Genomic DNA, 16,884 nt, shown 5'->3' with positions numbered 1-16,884 from the left:
TCGCTGCACAAAGGCAGCTATGTACTTCTTTGTCTCACGCTTGCTTCCCTTGTCTCACTCATGTCCAGTTTCTACATTCTTTGCACGTCCCTCCAGTCCTCTTCCAGACTGCAATAATGTGTCTAGGTGTGGCTCAGCATGGAGCTGAATTCCATTCATCTAACCTTCACCAGGTTCTAGCTGGAGCAAAGACAAAATGGGGTCAGCTCAAATGTTTGATATGACAAAGCTTGACATCCAGCCGAGCCTCTCAAACAACATTTCACACATGGGAAAGGAAAACATACCATATATAACTGGTTTGTCAAACCACGTGAAAGTGCTCATGATGTTTTGCACAACAGGTTATTCTGCAGGAAGCAGTATCTGTGTGACATTAGCGTGTTAATAGAAACATTTACATAATAGCATGTTAAAAGAAACATTTACATTTGTTTAGACCTTAAACTAGAGTTTCACTGATGGATGAAGTCTAGAAAGAAACAAATTGCTCTTGGTTTAATTGATTTCTTTGTTTAAAACCCCTTAGGTGAGTGCTAAAATGCTGCTGTGTTCCTGGTGTAGCCTAAAATGAACAAACCAACTGAATTTTTTATGAGTATTTTAGATTACTCATATATTTAATCCTCTAAATACTTTTAAATCACAGTTTCTGATTTATTTCCATTGATAATCATTTAGACTGGACATCCAGCCATGGAAAATTCCCGCTGTGTCTGACATCCAACATAGATTCTCCCATACTGGAGAGGGGACTCGGTGAGAACCAGCGTTGACTTCTTGCAATACTTCTGACCACCACGAGATGTCTCCAAATATTACACACATGAAAATAAGTATGTAGTAAACGTGCTCTATCGCAGCAAGAAGGGTAAAATACATTGCGGGGCAGGGACTTTGCCAGGTTTGCACGGAGAATCTTGACCTACTAAAAAATTTGTCTTGGTAAATAAAACACATCAGTCAAAGCATTTCAAATGGACAAAAAAAGTTGGTTGTGATTTAATGACGAAATTTAAAACCAACAATGAGCTACCAGCAGCTTTGAAAATCAATAGTTCTGTATTTTTTCTGGTGACATCTATTCTTCTGGAGAGGTAAATTAATTAAAAAGTTGACTTAGTCTTAAAAACACGTTTGCATATCTTATATTTAAAATTCTATGAACCTAAAAAGAAGCAGGTCATTTCCCCATGGTATATGTGGGAGTATATCATCTGTTCAGTGGCCAGTGATCAAGAGTTCTTTAAAATTTCATTAAAGTCCATACATAACATTTATGAGTTATTTTGCTAACAGACAGATGGATGAACGGACAGAGGGACGGATGGGATCTTATCTAGAAAGTGTCTTCATCATGGTCTTTACACATTTTTAAATTTAGACTTTTATCTGCCTTCAAGGTTCTGGACAAGCTGCAGGTGCTGATTCTTGGAAGGAAACACCAGAGTTGTTCTTAACACCCAACAGATCTCAACAGATGGAGGACACAGCATTAAAGGTTACTGTTTTCAAAGATCACATGTGACCTTCTACACCAGCAGAGGGCAGGTTGAGTCCTGTCTCCTGTGGCAAAATAGGTCATTAACGTGCAGTCACCATTTGATAAGAAAAAAAATCTGCAATCTCACTGGAAATAATATATGTAAATCTGACTTAATTTGACAATTAATTAATTTAATTTGACAAAATTAAATTAAATTACTTCCTCAGAAGTCTAGAGGTTGGAGAGCATTATTTTAGTCAAAGTGTTTAATCCCTTTAATGAGTGTAATTAAAGGATATGATATACAGCCAGGAGCTCTCATATTATTTAGTAGCATTACATTAGGATGTGTCAGAGTCTGTGACAAAATACTGATGTTTGAAGTGAACATATTATACAACATTAGTTGGCGTGAGTGGTTTTCAGTTTGGTGTTTCAGACGTCTGCTTCTGAGGACCATCCGAAGACATCTTTCATTGGTGAGCAGCTGCATTTCGGATTTTTGTGGTTTTGAGGGTTCCTTTCAAAATAAAAGCACGTCAATGGCGCGGATTAGCTGATGCTAATGAAGCCCGTCCAGCCCCACATGCTAGTGTTCAGTGGCTTTACATTTGTCGGCAAGTGGGGAAAAATTATTAATTGTCATTTTTATGAATAACAGCGCTGAGCTATGGATGAGTCACATTCTCATTTTGGAAATTTTTAATAGAAAACCAAACATCGTATTTCTGGAGTGAAACCGACTACAGCATGAGACATTTTAAAGGGAAGGTCAACGATTAAAGTAAACAGTTCTTCCCCCTCACGTCTCTTTTATCTGAACACCCTTAACGGTGAAGTAATTCATTTTATTGTGAAAAGCCCAGACCGGACGTTAGTAAACTTTTGCTGACTTCAACAAGCGCGAGAGCCACTCTTCCTCTAATCTTTAGACATATCGGAACGACTTAAATTGCCTTAAACCGTTTACTAATTAACGTAGATTAACGTAGATTTGTGTCTGCCTCGCTCCTGGGAGGTGGAGTGTGTAAGCGGGGTTTTTAAAGTGCCCCCTCTCCCCTGATGGGGGTCAGAATAGCCCCTCCCTCAGAGTTGTCCTGGGAAACACCAGCAACTGTAAGAAAGTTCGGTGGTTTCTCCACTGGGTAACCGGGGCAGATCCACGCTCGTCTTCCTCTAATTACTTTAAAACACTTTGTAAAGGACACGCCGCAGACTTCCCCGAGCCGGACGAGGATTATTATGCGTCCAAAGGTTTCCAGGATTCCACACTGAGCTACTTCTGCTTGAGGTAAGAAAACCATGTTGCCTGGTTTTTAAAAAAAATTTTGTTACTGGATGCGAACACACACATGCTAACTTCGGCCTCTCTATCTGTCGCTGCTTATAACAGGAGAAATGGTCGAAATGGCTTCTGGCGCAGGGTTAAACTTGTTGGTTGGTAGCCATGACATCCTCTTTCACAGCCTGCAGGGCTCAGTGGGCGAACTTCTCACGTTTCTGTGAACATCAGCTGCCCACACTAATGTAACAAAAGTGGTCCTTTAACCCCAACTTTAATAAAACTGAGGAAGGTGGTTTTGAACACTGACCGATGCGCTTTTTAAAAATCACGTGGAATGACCCGCCCTAGTTATCATGACCATATTTATGTTTAGGTAGCATAAATTCAACATATGTGAAGGAAACCCGCACCTTGCTTTAGATCATAACACGTATTGTTGAGTCACTGGTATCAAAGTCGAACCGTCAATATATTTCACAAGTTAATCTGTTTTAAATGTGACTAATGAATTGCCCCGTGACGTCATTCTTAAATTTATTCTACATAATATCGTGTGTTTAATGACTGTTGAGTTGCCAGACATTAGTCACAGGATTGAGGAAAAGAAAATCACGGTGAAGTGACTTTATTTTTTCGGTATTTTTCATGTGTGTGGGAGGATGTACACATGGCCTACTAATTAATTCACACTCGTTTGACCTCAGCCAAGGACCAAGCACAAAAATGCGGCCTCCATCCGCTTCCATGTCTTATAACACCAATATCTGCTGTAGATTTACCACAACCATTGCATCTGGGGGCACAAGTGGCCATGTGACAGGAGTCACTTCCAAAAGGAAAATCCAAACTTTCATTTACCTGAACAAGTTTTGTGTCGTTCTGATTTTTGTGACATTCTTCTCTTCTTGAGCCTTCATATCGCTCTCTCAGTACCAAGGGTTCTGCTTTTGCACAGACGAGAAGCTGCAGCTTGCATTGGCAAGGATGCAAACGTTAATGGTGTCACCTTCCACTTTGCAGCAAACCTAAATAGCATAATTAGCTTTATTTAGCTCCTCTCCCACACAGTGGAAGTGTGATTCCTTTTTGTGTTGATGTACACAATCATTAACAGAATGTTGTAAAAAACAAAAAAAAAAAAAAGGGCATTTTTTCCCCCTCATTTTATTTCTTCAGCTTGGCAAACACCTTCTTTGAATAGCATTCTAAACCAGATAAAAGTCACACTGTGAGAAAAAGGTGGGGAAATGTGAGTCATAACTGTAAACCTGGCACATTTTCTTATGCATTTTTTGTACTTATCTTTCAATGTTTTTGCTCTACCCTGGACTAACTCCTGGATGAATAAGAAGGACCTTGGATTCCACCCTCATGTTTGATCTGAGATACTCCAGTGCCGGCCTGTCTGTGTCGGACCTGGTGTCGTTACAGTGAACTGCACAGAAATCTGACATGTTCTACCTCTAACACACGTTCCACTCTCCTAGGTTAGAATGTGGTTTCTAGGGGACAGGCAGTGGTTAGTGGGACCCTTACAGTCACTGATTTTGACTCATGGGAGAGAATTCTTACGGTCAGTTGACTCAGTGTGTGCAGCTCTCTGTGTTTCAGGGTCAGACTGCAGCTTATCTAAGTATGCATGCAGATGGTTTCCACTGGAGATCAGAGCAGCTGCCTCTGTCTGTGGGTGTGCACCATTCTCATTGTATTCTAGAGGATATGACAATGTTAAAGGATCCTGTTCCTTCCTGAAACTTCACACAGGCGTGTCCACTTTACACATTCGACCGTTGCTCCTAACTCATTTTATGTCTAAAACTGAAATACAAAGTAATTCCACTTTCTTTTTTTTTTGTGACATTCTACAGAATGCTTGTGTCTCTGAGGCTGATTCCAAATATGGTAGAACACACACCTCTGCCCTCATGCAGCAGCCTCCCATTCTGAATACTAGCAGGAATTAAGATGGATGGAAAAGTATAAGTAAAGTGGAATTTCACACATATTTCAAAGTAAACCCTCACATTTGAAATTACTTGGAATTGGAATACCTGAATTATAAAAGCAAGAAGGCAAAAAAAAAGTGTTGGCTTCTAGTTAAATACTGTAAATTACCAAATGGAATGTGCTGGCTCCAGGTGGCACCGAACCAATTCCCCAACTCTGTAAACCCGTAATTAAACGACTATTGAAGACATATAAATTACCAGCCTTGTGATGACACAGAATTAAAGCGTTAAAGGAAATAGTGCCGATCCTGGTTTTTTTAGGTAAAGCTTTTTTTTTTTAGTATTGGTGTAAAATGTCCCAGAGGGTGGCTGGCTGCTGAATTCCCTGCTGATAGTCACAACAAAGCCTTGACTTAGTTTTTGCTAAGACAGGAATCACTGGAATCCTCTCAGCACGTCAAGCAGCAGGACACTCTCTCTTCCAAAAGAGCACTCGGCTTTGCAGCATGTAGAAATACTGTGCAAGGCAGTGCTGGTTTTCTCCTGCGCAGACGTCAGCATGCTTCTGCAGCCACCACAACCTTCTGACTTCCTCCTCAGATTGGATTCAATCTGTGTCAACAACTGTCCGATCTGTCCTGTGAGACTGAGCAGTTGAGGGTTCAAATGGGGGTTTTTAGAGGCCACGTTGGTGCCCCTACAGATGGTATTTTGGGGCATAAACTCGTACAAAATGATCAAACAAATTACCATTTCAAAGATATTTGAATGACGAAAATTATGACACATTTTGCATTTATTGTGGATGCCTCAAAACACCAAAATATATGAAAAAGACAAACAACCGCTCAAACAAGAGATGTTCAGAATGAAATGAGCTTCTCAAGAACAGTGATGCAAGAGAAATTGGAAGGTTGTGAGGACTGGGCTGCAGACCAGCTCAGTCAATCAAGTCACGTGCAGTATGGATGCAAGCTGAATGTAAAATACAGTACACACACACACACACACACACACACACACACACACACACACACACACACACACACACACACACACACACACAGAGTTGATGTCTGGAACTCTCTGTACTGACTGACTGCAATGATACAGGCCTCAGTCAAGCATCAGCCTGGAGGAACTTGTGGGAATATCTGTTATTTCAAGACGTCAGCACCGGTGACATTTAAATCAATTTTAAAAGCTTTTTCTGTTCAAAGACAAATTAAAGTCAAGCCTGAGCAGTTCAGCAGGTAGCTCACGCAAACCAACCATGCGAGCACAAGAAGCGGCACGTTTTTGAATTTGATCACTATTTTATTGTCTTTAATTCATGCTTACACGTTCTCTTCACCGATTACTGTGATCTGTTTTCAGCTCCGCTGATTTGCATTCACTTGTAAAAGCTTTAACTTTGAAAGGAGGGTTTTTTCCCCGCTTCCAAATACAAATACCCTGAATATTTTCCCACCATTCTGCTGCTACTCTTTTTTTTTTTTTCTTGTTGACCTCTACTTCATTACCGTCTTGTGTCACATATCCAAGATTTTCCACATCTTTTGAATTGTAGCTTTGCTCCTTTTACATCAGCACTGTCTGCAGGTCAGTTGTCTCTCTGGGTAGCATCACACTTTTAATGTGTCTGATTGTTTTGATCCATGCATGCGCCCAATCCTGACATTTTGAATAAGCGTGTTATTAGCGAGCAGCCACAGGGTAGGTGCACTGGCAGAAGACACCTGACCTGTGGCTGGCAGGCTCCGCCTTCCCCCTCTGACATCAGGGCTCAGCTTTGATCTGCCTACTGTCTGTGTTAGCACAAAGCCATATTTAGCTCGGCGTAATTAGCGTGGTGGGAGCTCATGTGCTCATTACTGAGGCTACCTGCCTAGCAAACACTTGGTGGATGTACAATGAAGTGACCACGCACCTGAGTAGTGCAGCTACATGAACAGGGTAAGTTTTCTTATCCTTAGGTAATTTCTTTCAGCTAACATATTTGCTATGTACTTAATAGTGACAAAACTGGAAAAGCAATCCAAAGAGCAATTTTCAGATTGTTTAATCTTGATTTTGGAGGCACTCCCTGCTTTGTCTGACAGTGGTCCCTGGGGCCAAGTCTGACTGTGATGAACTAAAGGCAGCGTCATCCTCAATGGTGACGCTTACTGGCTTTCATGAAAGCATACGCAACCAAAATATCTGCTGTTTACTTCATCTCAGTTGGGCTCTGTAACCATAACAAGTCCTTTTGCTGTAGAAAACAGACTAATCTTCATTTTTAAATAAAAATAACCCAGACACACCCCTCCTTTTTTATTTCTGTTTATACATTTAATTAAACAGCTTTGACAGATTGGTCAATACCATTTTGAGGAGATCTACACTACATATATTGTGAAAAAATCAGTATCATGTCATTAAAAGCGCTAAAAGAAGTATTCTATCCTGACAAGCAATATTATATTTAGTTCCTGTTTAAAAGAAAGTCCACAAAACGGGGGTGAATCGAGACTTCCAGAGGGGAAGTGAGCTGCTCTTTACTGTCATGTTCATGACTGCAGTTCCCATAAACAGTGCAACAGTCTTTTTTTTAAACCGAGAGTGAGTCTGTGTGCGTCGAACTGTTGTTGATCAGCAGGGTATCACTGCTCACCAAATCACATGCGTATTTGTGGAGAAATGAGAGTTTCTGATTGACTAAACCTGCATGATTTACCATAGAAAGTACCTATTTTGTTTTCACTGTTGTACAGCCTGAATGGCTTGTTGATGTTTATTTAGCATTGTAACTGACATGATAGACAAGAAGACATGTGAGGTGACCACAGCGTAGCTATTGTTAATCTGATGAAGCCTTCTGTGAGCCTGAGGTCTGCATTGCTTAGGATTGTCCACTATAAACCTCTTACCTTCCAAATGATCCTTTCCCTCTTCTAAAACTCTGACGTCCATCTGCATTTATTTGGTCATCCATCGGTGTTTAGTGTTCTTTCCATGTTGTGTGACACTATTTCTCAAGCAGGGTAAATGAATTACTGAGGTTCTTTGACGGGGGAATATTATATTGGTCATTGTGAAAGATTAGATTAGATTGTCCCTAGGTGGGCAATATATTGAAATCAATATACAGTATTGCCCACCTAGTTTTCATGCAAGGGGTCAGTTTGGCAAATCCGACTACAGCTGGCACACTGGGAACAAAAAGACCTTTGCTGATTCTGTAGTACTTTGTTGAAGAACGTTTTTTAAGGTGGATTAGGATTTTTATTGACTTGGAAATGGTGCCAAAAAAAAAAAAAGCTGATTCAGACTGGTGCAAATTTTAGTTTATCAAAGGCACCCTGGTGCACTGAGTGACAGTCACCCAATGTTCTGCTGATTGGTGAACTGAGAATCTTCACCTCTCCGTGACCTGCGGGGAGATAGAGGGAGCAAACGTGCACCTCCTCAGCTCACATCTACGCACCAAATGAATGAATGAAGGAATACCTGCCCATAGCCACAGCATATCTCGTCACTGTCGAAAGACAGGGGGAGGGGTGAGATCAAACCTGGGGAAGAAGGCTGATGAAGGCCTTGCCCTGATTACAGGCCAGCCCCCAGTGTGCCTCATGCACAATAAGATAATGCTATCTGGGCCCACAGGTATTTGGTTTCAGTGGAGGGGGTAATAACTGTCACCAAACACTGAGGAGACCTTTCATCCCCACTGCCGTGTGTTGTCAGCCAGCATTTGTGTGCCGTTCCTGCACAGAGGCGGCTTTTGTGTGTCAGGGTGAGGTCATGTCACCATCACGGCCTCATATCTGTTCATACACACAATTGCTTAAGTTTGATTAAATCAAACAGCCGTGACTATCTAAATGGCCGTCATCACGGCGCGTCTACAGGTACAGTTGTGGAGGAGGTGACGTAGTCCTGACTAATTTAGCTGCTTCAGAAGAACAGATCTGTACAAAGCTCAGTACGTGTACTTTGTCCTTTCCTTTGGGAATTTGTGATATGGAGGAATGCAGCCAATGTGTGAATTGTTGTGACCCATAACTACGGCTAATCTAGAGAAAGCTCGAGAGCTTAAACACACATCTGTGTTAAACATCAAACCACGCCGGACCATTATCCTTACTCATCTATTAGGAGAAATTGAAAATGTTATGGGGGTTTAGGAATTGTTTAGGACATTTTTTATGTATTTTATCAAAGGCTAAATAGATCCGTGATGTTATGACACAGACATTCTTTCGTCTGCCCAGAAAAGGCAATCTAGGTTTTTTCTTTTCATTTTCCAAGTGTAAAGTATTTCCAGAGCAGTTTTAAATGTAGCACTTGTAGCTGCTATCGTGGCCAGGTCTCCCTCTCAAAAGAAATCTCTGATCTTTAGGACTTCCTGCTTAAAGTAAAATTAAATCTAAGTAACTGCCAACTTCAATAGCGAAGCTCAAGCACATTCAAAGAAATAAAATGCTATTGAAAATCAAAATGACCATAAAAACAGAAAACACCATCTTCTTATTTACATGTTTCACTTCATTTAAACTAAAGCGCTGTTGAACAGTTAATCAGATTAATCATAGGGTTGCTGTGGAATAATTTCACTTTAATCACAATTAAACATTCATTTTTAATCCACATTATTTGCTGTCTCATTTTGCACGAGCAAACAGAAGAAAGAAGGGGGGATGGTTTGTCACAAGTGCTAGCAGAACCCCCAACTAACGTGTGGTTCACGCCAACGGGATTTTCAGATGGAATTGCTCAGGATTACTGCGTATACTGTATGCCGGTCAAGTGTTCCATCTTTTTTGTACAAGGGCGGCCAATGCTTTACTGGTTGCTTCTGTTGCCTGTTCCTACCGCATCAACTTTCCCTTTGCATATTTGCGACGATAACGTCGTGACAACCTGCCCAAATATGTTGCCAGAGACTTTCAGAGTCAGTCTCCACTGCAGATGGGTTAATTGCGTTAAGATTTTCAATCCGATTAATCATCATGATGGATTAATCCGCATTAACGTGTTAATTTTGTCTGCCCTAATTTAAACCTTTGTAACTTTTGATCTGCCTAATACCCACATATTGTAGAATTTCAGGACCACATAAATGGAGATATTTTAGAATAATTCTAAGTCTGAAAACGATGGTATAAACACCCAAATAGCTTTTCTGAGTGATTACATTTCATTGATTTATCCACGCTTGCTATGTGATCAGCCCTCTGTCAGCCCTTCCTGGTTATACTTGTCTTCACATGCTACATTGGTCATGTTTTTGGATGCATATTATTTCTAAATTTGTGGATGTGGTCCCAGGAGAACTGTGGTAAATGTGTGTATGCAGCAAGTACGTGCTTTTTGTCAGATGTTATCTTTCCTTTTGACCTATTAATCCCACCTTTAAAACTGAGCATCCTAGAAAAGACATTTCTCCATGTTATAGCTGCAGGCAACAAGCACTCATCCTCACCACTTTGTCTTTTAATGAATGCAGTTCTTCTGTGATTGTAGGTAGTAAACATACATCTCCTTGAGTTTTGAGTCCTGCCTCGGCCACCATGTGGCCCCGGTGTTGGATGGCACCCTAGGTCTATATTGGGCTTCTGTCCCTTTTTACGGACTCCTCCATGACCTTGACTGCAACCAAATTCATAAAACCTCTTTAAGCTGCCCTAGGTGACGGTTGTCCCCATAACAACGCCCCACAGTAACATTCTTCAACTGATTTAATTGTCATTATTAAGAGTTTGACCCAGAAACACTGCTCATTAAACACGGAGGCATTTGAAAATTGGCTTGTCTTTTACTTTTTTAGTCCATTAAAGGACAAAAAGTGATATGTAAAAATCAATACTTTGAATCTTTGCACTGAACCTGTTTACAGCTGAATTCCATGACTCAACCTGTTAAACAGTTGGATGTGTGAATTGCGTGTGTTTTTGATTAATATCACAATAGAGTCATGCAGGGATTATTTATTAATTGCTCAATTGATGTTCAAGGACTTTGGAAAACCCTGGAAACCAAATGGAAAACCCTGACCTTGTGACAGAACGATTGTCCTACCAGATTACCTGTGAAGGCAGAAAAGATAAGGTTGAAGTTACTATGAGTGTTCCTTTATCTCAGGTCTCATTGCACACTTTTAGGATCATTCCTATGTATAAAACCTTCTTGATGTTGGCTCAACATTCCGTTTATGAGCAGCCTGTAAGACTCACAAAAAGAGTAAAAAACAGTTTGTGCAATCATGTAATGTCCGGTAGCTGTTGGTGGAAATGGCCAAGCGGGCACTGTGCCAAAGGTGATGATGTAATGGTTCGTACAGGAAATCTTTCAACGTTTTTTAATTGGATCATTCTGCTACTTCTCCTTTATGTAATGCAACAATGTAATCAACTATCTAGCATTAGAACAAAGCACACGCGATCGCAATTTAAAAGCAGACATTTACAGAGAGACAAGTGTTGCTAACGCACGGTGATCCTCAGCATGCAGTTGTGTTGAAGAATCTTTATTGTAGGGGACAGTCTGATTTATGGATTGTGACTCTAATCCTATTCATTGTCCATTCACGCTGCGGTCACATGGCTCTTAAGGCTTATTCTGATAGCCGGGGGACCTGTGAAGTCATAACAGCTTCATTCAAAACACTGATGTGCTATGTCTCTGCTATTATCCCCAAACTGAGGGACTTTTTATGCTCTGATGTATTAGGCCGTTTATGATGACGGTGGACTGATGCGTGGATAATACCCCATGACTTTGTGGGTTCATGGACAGGCACGATAGTCACTTTTCACCATCAGTTCAAATCCGGTTTCTATCACTTAATGGCGGCAGGCTAAAGGCTGTGTTCAGCTAGTGTTGTGGTGCTCATGCATTATGTAATCTCAACAAGAAGTGTTGGGTGACTGTAATATGAGCTTTAGGAGATGTTATTTATCAAAATCTTTCTCTGAGCAAAAAATAAATCTCTTTGTGCAGGACCGAATCAGAAGATTCATTTAGATGTAGGGTGCTCATATTGTTAGAGTGAATTATTACGCAGTTTGTGGCTTGTATGTGTCTGGCATTAATGGATATTAATAGTACCTCGTAATTCCCTTCGGCTTATTCCTCTCCCCAGTAAAACTAACAACGCTGTTTCTTTGGCTCTTCATGTCACTCTAAGCCATTATATGTCGTGCTGATACATATTTACAATAACACATCAAAGGTGCCGAACTATGCTTGAAAAAGGTATCTATCCAGGACGAGCCAGGGTGGACTGGGCCAGGCTCCACGTGGGCTGTGTCACATTTCCTTCAGTGGAGCCTACTCTCCTTCCACCCTCAGCCAGATGTTTTGTTGGACTGGGGTCAGGAATATGACGTGACCTGTGCATGTGCTGCCTGTGGAACTTTAGGAGATGCCTTTGTATTGTTCTGTGTGGTGTAGATGTGTTTTGACCCTTGGTTTGGCATCAAGTAGTGTTAGATCTCTTTCCAGCAGAATAAAATACACCCTCGCTACTCTCACCTATGACATTGAATCAAATTACAACCACAGCAGGATAGCTTCAGACTGACATTTTGTGCTGATTAGACTATGTTTGGATGAAGTTTTGGTGATTTTTCTATCAGCACTGGCAAGAGTTTGACTTCTCTCTGTTAGTGATTGCAATGGAAATAAAGTGTGCTTCATGTTCAGGGATCATATGCAAGCCTACACTTTTGTTGCCATCCATTTTTGTGATGCAGGCCTGTGAACTGAGCTCTCATTTCTGTTTCTGTTCTGGGAATTGGCTCTTTTGTAGCTGTGGATAAATTGTTGCTGAAATATATGATGGTATGTTTTCTCACGTTCACCCCGGGTAACTTATAGATTCAAGCACCTGAACCAGTTTATTACAACAATTTTATAATGTGAAGAGTGTCTTTGTTTTGTCATTTAGTCTATTGATGGTAGTTTTTCTTATAGTAAACTGTCTTAAAACACACAGGAAACTCAGTAAACCTACCGTACTACCAGCAGCCTTACAGTATTTACCAGTGTGAAATGCTGGGATTGGCATTCATTTGGTGGCCATCTGTTGGCTCATTTTCAGACATTTTCATTTTCTGCTGCGATGCTCTAACACACAACAATGTTCTGGTCATTAAATCTTAGAGTTCCCCCCAACAATATCCACTAGTAATCAGTTTTTGTTGTGGCTTAGAAATATCCACCCTCATCTCAGTCAAGGTTTTTTTTAACTGTACTCACGGCCTAAAACGGTGAGGATTTGTGGTTTCGGTGAAAAGGTTTGAAAACGGTGATGTGTGGCACAAAAATCCTTTCTGTTTCTGGTGACAGCTTCGCTACGTGAAAGCGGCCTGAGTCCTAGTTGCACGCAAAAAACGATAAAACATTTGCATCCATTCTGGAATTGTTTGCACGAGCGTGTTTGCTGTGAGCGTTAGCAACTCTGTGTGAATATGTGAGCGGAGTGCAGTTAATAAAGGTGACTGACAGTTTCGCATTAGTTTGAGCATGTTGTCATCTCTGTCTTCCGTAGGCCAAACTGCAAATATACGGTATATCAACATACTCAAGATGGCTAAGTGAAGGTCAAAACATTTTGGGTAGCTTAGCTTTGCTCAGTTTGATTTAGCTTATTTGTGACCTGCAAGTTAACAAATTCATGTCATGTCTCTTACATATAAATCCTATAAACTGCTCATTAAGGACTTTTATGACACGTGAAAAATGCAAATTATTGCCTTAATCTGACTATAACCTCAACTGAAGTGCAGGTTAACATGCTAATCCGATAATATCGGAGTCCTCCTTATCCGGTCAAGACACTCAGATGCCACAATTGTAGTTAAACTAGACAAGAGACCTGTGCATGCTCCAAAAACCCCATCTGTCATGAGACCCCAGAACAAAAACATCTCTCAACATCAACATGACCACGGCGGATAGCTTGCATCTTATCTGGACAATAAGCAACACCTACATTCTATACAAGATAGGAAAAAGCTGTACGATCATCCCTCTTCCTGTTGTCTGTCACCTGACTCCACTTGTTTATTATGTGATGGAATAGGTCAAATATAAAGCATATTACCCTGCATATTGCCAGCTATGTTTAAGGAGGAGGACATGTTCCCTTCATTTTTACAATTTTCTCTATTACTTATAAACTCAGACAAGTCTGACGAGACACCAAAGTGCTACCTAATAATTACAATGTAAACTATACAGTTGAGATTGAAATACACTTATATGTTCAAATATACAGTATCTATTGTAAAAGTTTATTAGTATTCTTTGCATGCCAGGGTGCTGCCCTGTCTCTTATTACAGTCATTTTGCAGTTAAGTGGAACCTGCGGTTGGTCTGAGGTTTACAGCATTAGCATTTGAGAAATTGTCACAAATCTGAATAAATGGAGACCATCGGTGTCAGTTTGTGGGGTTCCTCTCATTGTGTACGTTGCAGAAGCAAGAGGATCACACTGCAGAGTATTATTAGAACTACTGACTGTCCCAGCTAATTCTAGCAGGAAGCAGTTTACTGTATTTAGTGAAAAAGAGAAGCGATATTTGCACTGGACTGCAGAGAGTGAATTGGCCTAGCTATGCTTCGGTGCTCCACCAAGTCCACTAAACACCACTTTGGTGTTTTCTGTTGAACTCATTAGATCCTGGCCTTTTGTTTCCTCCTCCCTTGCTGTGGGGTTCATGTGATTAATGCAGCGCTGACCACTGAGGCCAGCAGCGAGGACTTGCTTTAGGGCCAGGGAATGGCAGACAAAAGAAAATGGTCTGTCCAAATAACTGAGGCAATCGCAGGCTCTCAGACCTGACCAGTCCCCTGAATTCATCTCTGGCTGGAAGAAGGCCAGTGTCCTTTATCATCGTTGAACTAAAAGGTTTCCAGTCCATTTGTCCTGAAGTCCATAATTGCAGGATGCTTGTTTGAATGTAATTACACACCTCCTGCCTTTTGACCTTGTGCCCAGAAATCAGCTTTGAGGTCTTTGCATCCCAGACTTGGAGTAAGAACTCAAACGTGAACATGAGCCAGTAAATCCTGCTGCTGATCTTCCTGGATCAACTGAAATAAAAGAGAGGCCAAGAATTGGGCTTTGGTGTTGAAAACACCCTCTGCTTCCATTTCAGGAGGACGTCAGGTTGTTGGGTCAGGAAAGATGTCTGAAAATGTGGTTTTGCTGCATTCCCAAACACAAACACTGATCATGCATGACGGGTGTTTACAATCATTTAGATCAACATTTTATGAAACAATAAATCCTGACTAATTATAGTCTGTTTTAGCTCAATAATACACTAAAATCATCAGTTTTTTCATTAGATTGTCCATTATTCTTCATTTTTGTTGTCATTTAGTCAGTGACTGTAATCACAAATAAGTATTTTGTTCAAATTAACACTTTTGAATGGTACTAAATAATAATAAAGTGATTATATTAACTGTTCTGCAGCAGTTATGAGGTCATTAGTCCTCCATTCTGTAACCTTCGTACTTGTGTCTGAACAGAACTTTACCATCAACCCTCCTACAATTATATATCAACATACTTATTTGTGTTATTTGTACCACACTCAGCTGAGCGGTGTTTTCCTGGTTAAAGTAAGGGTTATGTAACTAACTGGTTTACCCAAGCTATAATCAGTGTTGAGACGCGGATCAGAGAAAGCTTCGAGGTGATGCATGAAGGGGAACGGTTATAGAATTACCTGAAACTGCTATATTATGAGCCCCTTAAATAATTTAAACTATAACCTCTAGTGGCCTAGCAACACATTTCCATCTGATCAAATGATTAGGGATTTCTACACTTTCCAAATGTTATTAGACTAGAAATTTACCTTGAAATTGACTTCCAGAAGAGCAGACGTATATATTGTGTTTTAAAGCTGCATATTTTTACAGTATATTTTTTTTGGCAGTGATTGTACAAATACAGTTATTGATAATGTGATTATACTACTAATGTTATTTGTTAACTGAAGCATACTTTCAAATGGCTAATGATATTAAAAAACATTAATTTCCAAGAGCATTTGGTCTTTTTGTATTGATTTATCGGGAGATGGAGCAACATAAAACATCTTATTTGTCTCCTTACAGGATCCACTGACATGAAACTCAATCCACAGCAAGCTCCGCTATATGTAAGTATATCATTAATACTTTTCCCTCGGTGTTCACAATTCACCTCTTCACACCCCTCCACTGTACCTGTCAGTTTTCCTCATTACTCTTTTTCAGGACGGTGTAAATGGTGTTGCACTTGTGATGCCAAAGTACAGTTTCATTCGGTAAATTTAGCAGCACTGCTAATATTTAAAGGAACTCAGCCTGACATCAATCTGAGAGCAGGATTCCCAAAACGTGTTTAAGCATGTTAAATGTGCCGTGTTTGTTGAGGGAGCACTGAATGTTGATCTAGTCGTGATGTGAGGGATTTTTCTGCTCCCGGGACATAACGGAAAGGCCATGGCATATGGGCAAGTACAACCACGTGCTTAAAAGATGTGACTATGATAAAACACATTCTTATTAATGTTTGTTAAATAGGTGGGTTAATTCATTTATTGGAGGTCTAGCAAAGGATCATCTAGACTCTTTACAGATTAACATGACCTGGATGAATGAGAACTGACATGGACATTTTTAAAATTATTTAATGATATACTGGCAGCAGCAATTATCTGAACGTGGGTGGTCTGCTGAACCAGGTCGAGGTGAGTTTGAGCTCAGCTTCTGGAGGATTATTTCCTGCTCTGTCTCCTCCTCTCCTGTCATGCAGAAAATAGCAATACTCCCAAAAATATGTCAGCATGTTTCAGCCCTGTTAATGGGCCTTCACTTACTGTTCATTTCACCCTGCTGGCTGCTTTATGTGCTACATAGTAGGTGCTGGGGAATGCAGTATGGCACTGAAAGTCCTCACAAAGAGAAAAGTACAGTAACTAGTGTATGTGTGCGGATGCGTGTTTGTGTGTGTCCAGGTCAGAATAGCTCACACATTAACCACTCATTTAACCTTATGAATGATTTACTGTGGAGAACCCTGAGTGGACCCTCACACCTCATTAAACAGTTGTCTCAGGGTGCGCTCACACTAACAACTACATCAACTCATTTTCTCTGTCTTAAGTAATTGTTTA

At 40.5% G+C, this 16,884-nt stretch overlaps 1 protein-coding gene across 3 annotated transcripts in view; it reads left to right on the top strand.

Moving 5' to 3' along the window:
• Positions 1-2,388: 2,388 nt before the first annotated feature.
• LOC101062104 (A-kinase anchor protein 13) overlaps positions 2,389-16,884 on the top strand; it is an 87,067-nt gene continuing 72,571 nt past the window's right edge. For 2 of the 3 annotated variants that reach the window (XM_029846669.1, XM_011609552.2), the window contains exons 1-2: positions 2,390-2,777; positions 15,842-15,885. In XM_029846669.1, the coding sequence (XP_029702529.1) occupies positions 15,853-15,885 (33 nt within the window). In that variant the 5' untranslated portion in view covers positions 2,390-2,777; positions 15,842-15,852. Of the gene's footprint in view, positions 2,778-15,841; positions 15,886-16,884 lie in introns of all 3 variants that reach the window. The other variant, XM_011609555.2, reaches the window with a different exon arrangement.

The sequence above is a fragment of the Takifugu rubripes genome, chromosome 13 (genome assembly GCF_901000725.2).
Source record: "Takifugu rubripes chromosome 13, fTakRub1.2, whole genome shotgun sequence".
Taxonomy (NCBI): domain Eukaryota; kingdom Metazoa; phylum Chordata; class Actinopteri; order Tetraodontiformes; family Tetraodontidae; genus Takifugu; species Takifugu rubripes.
This window is presented reverse-complemented; position numbering and strand designations above follow the sequence as displayed.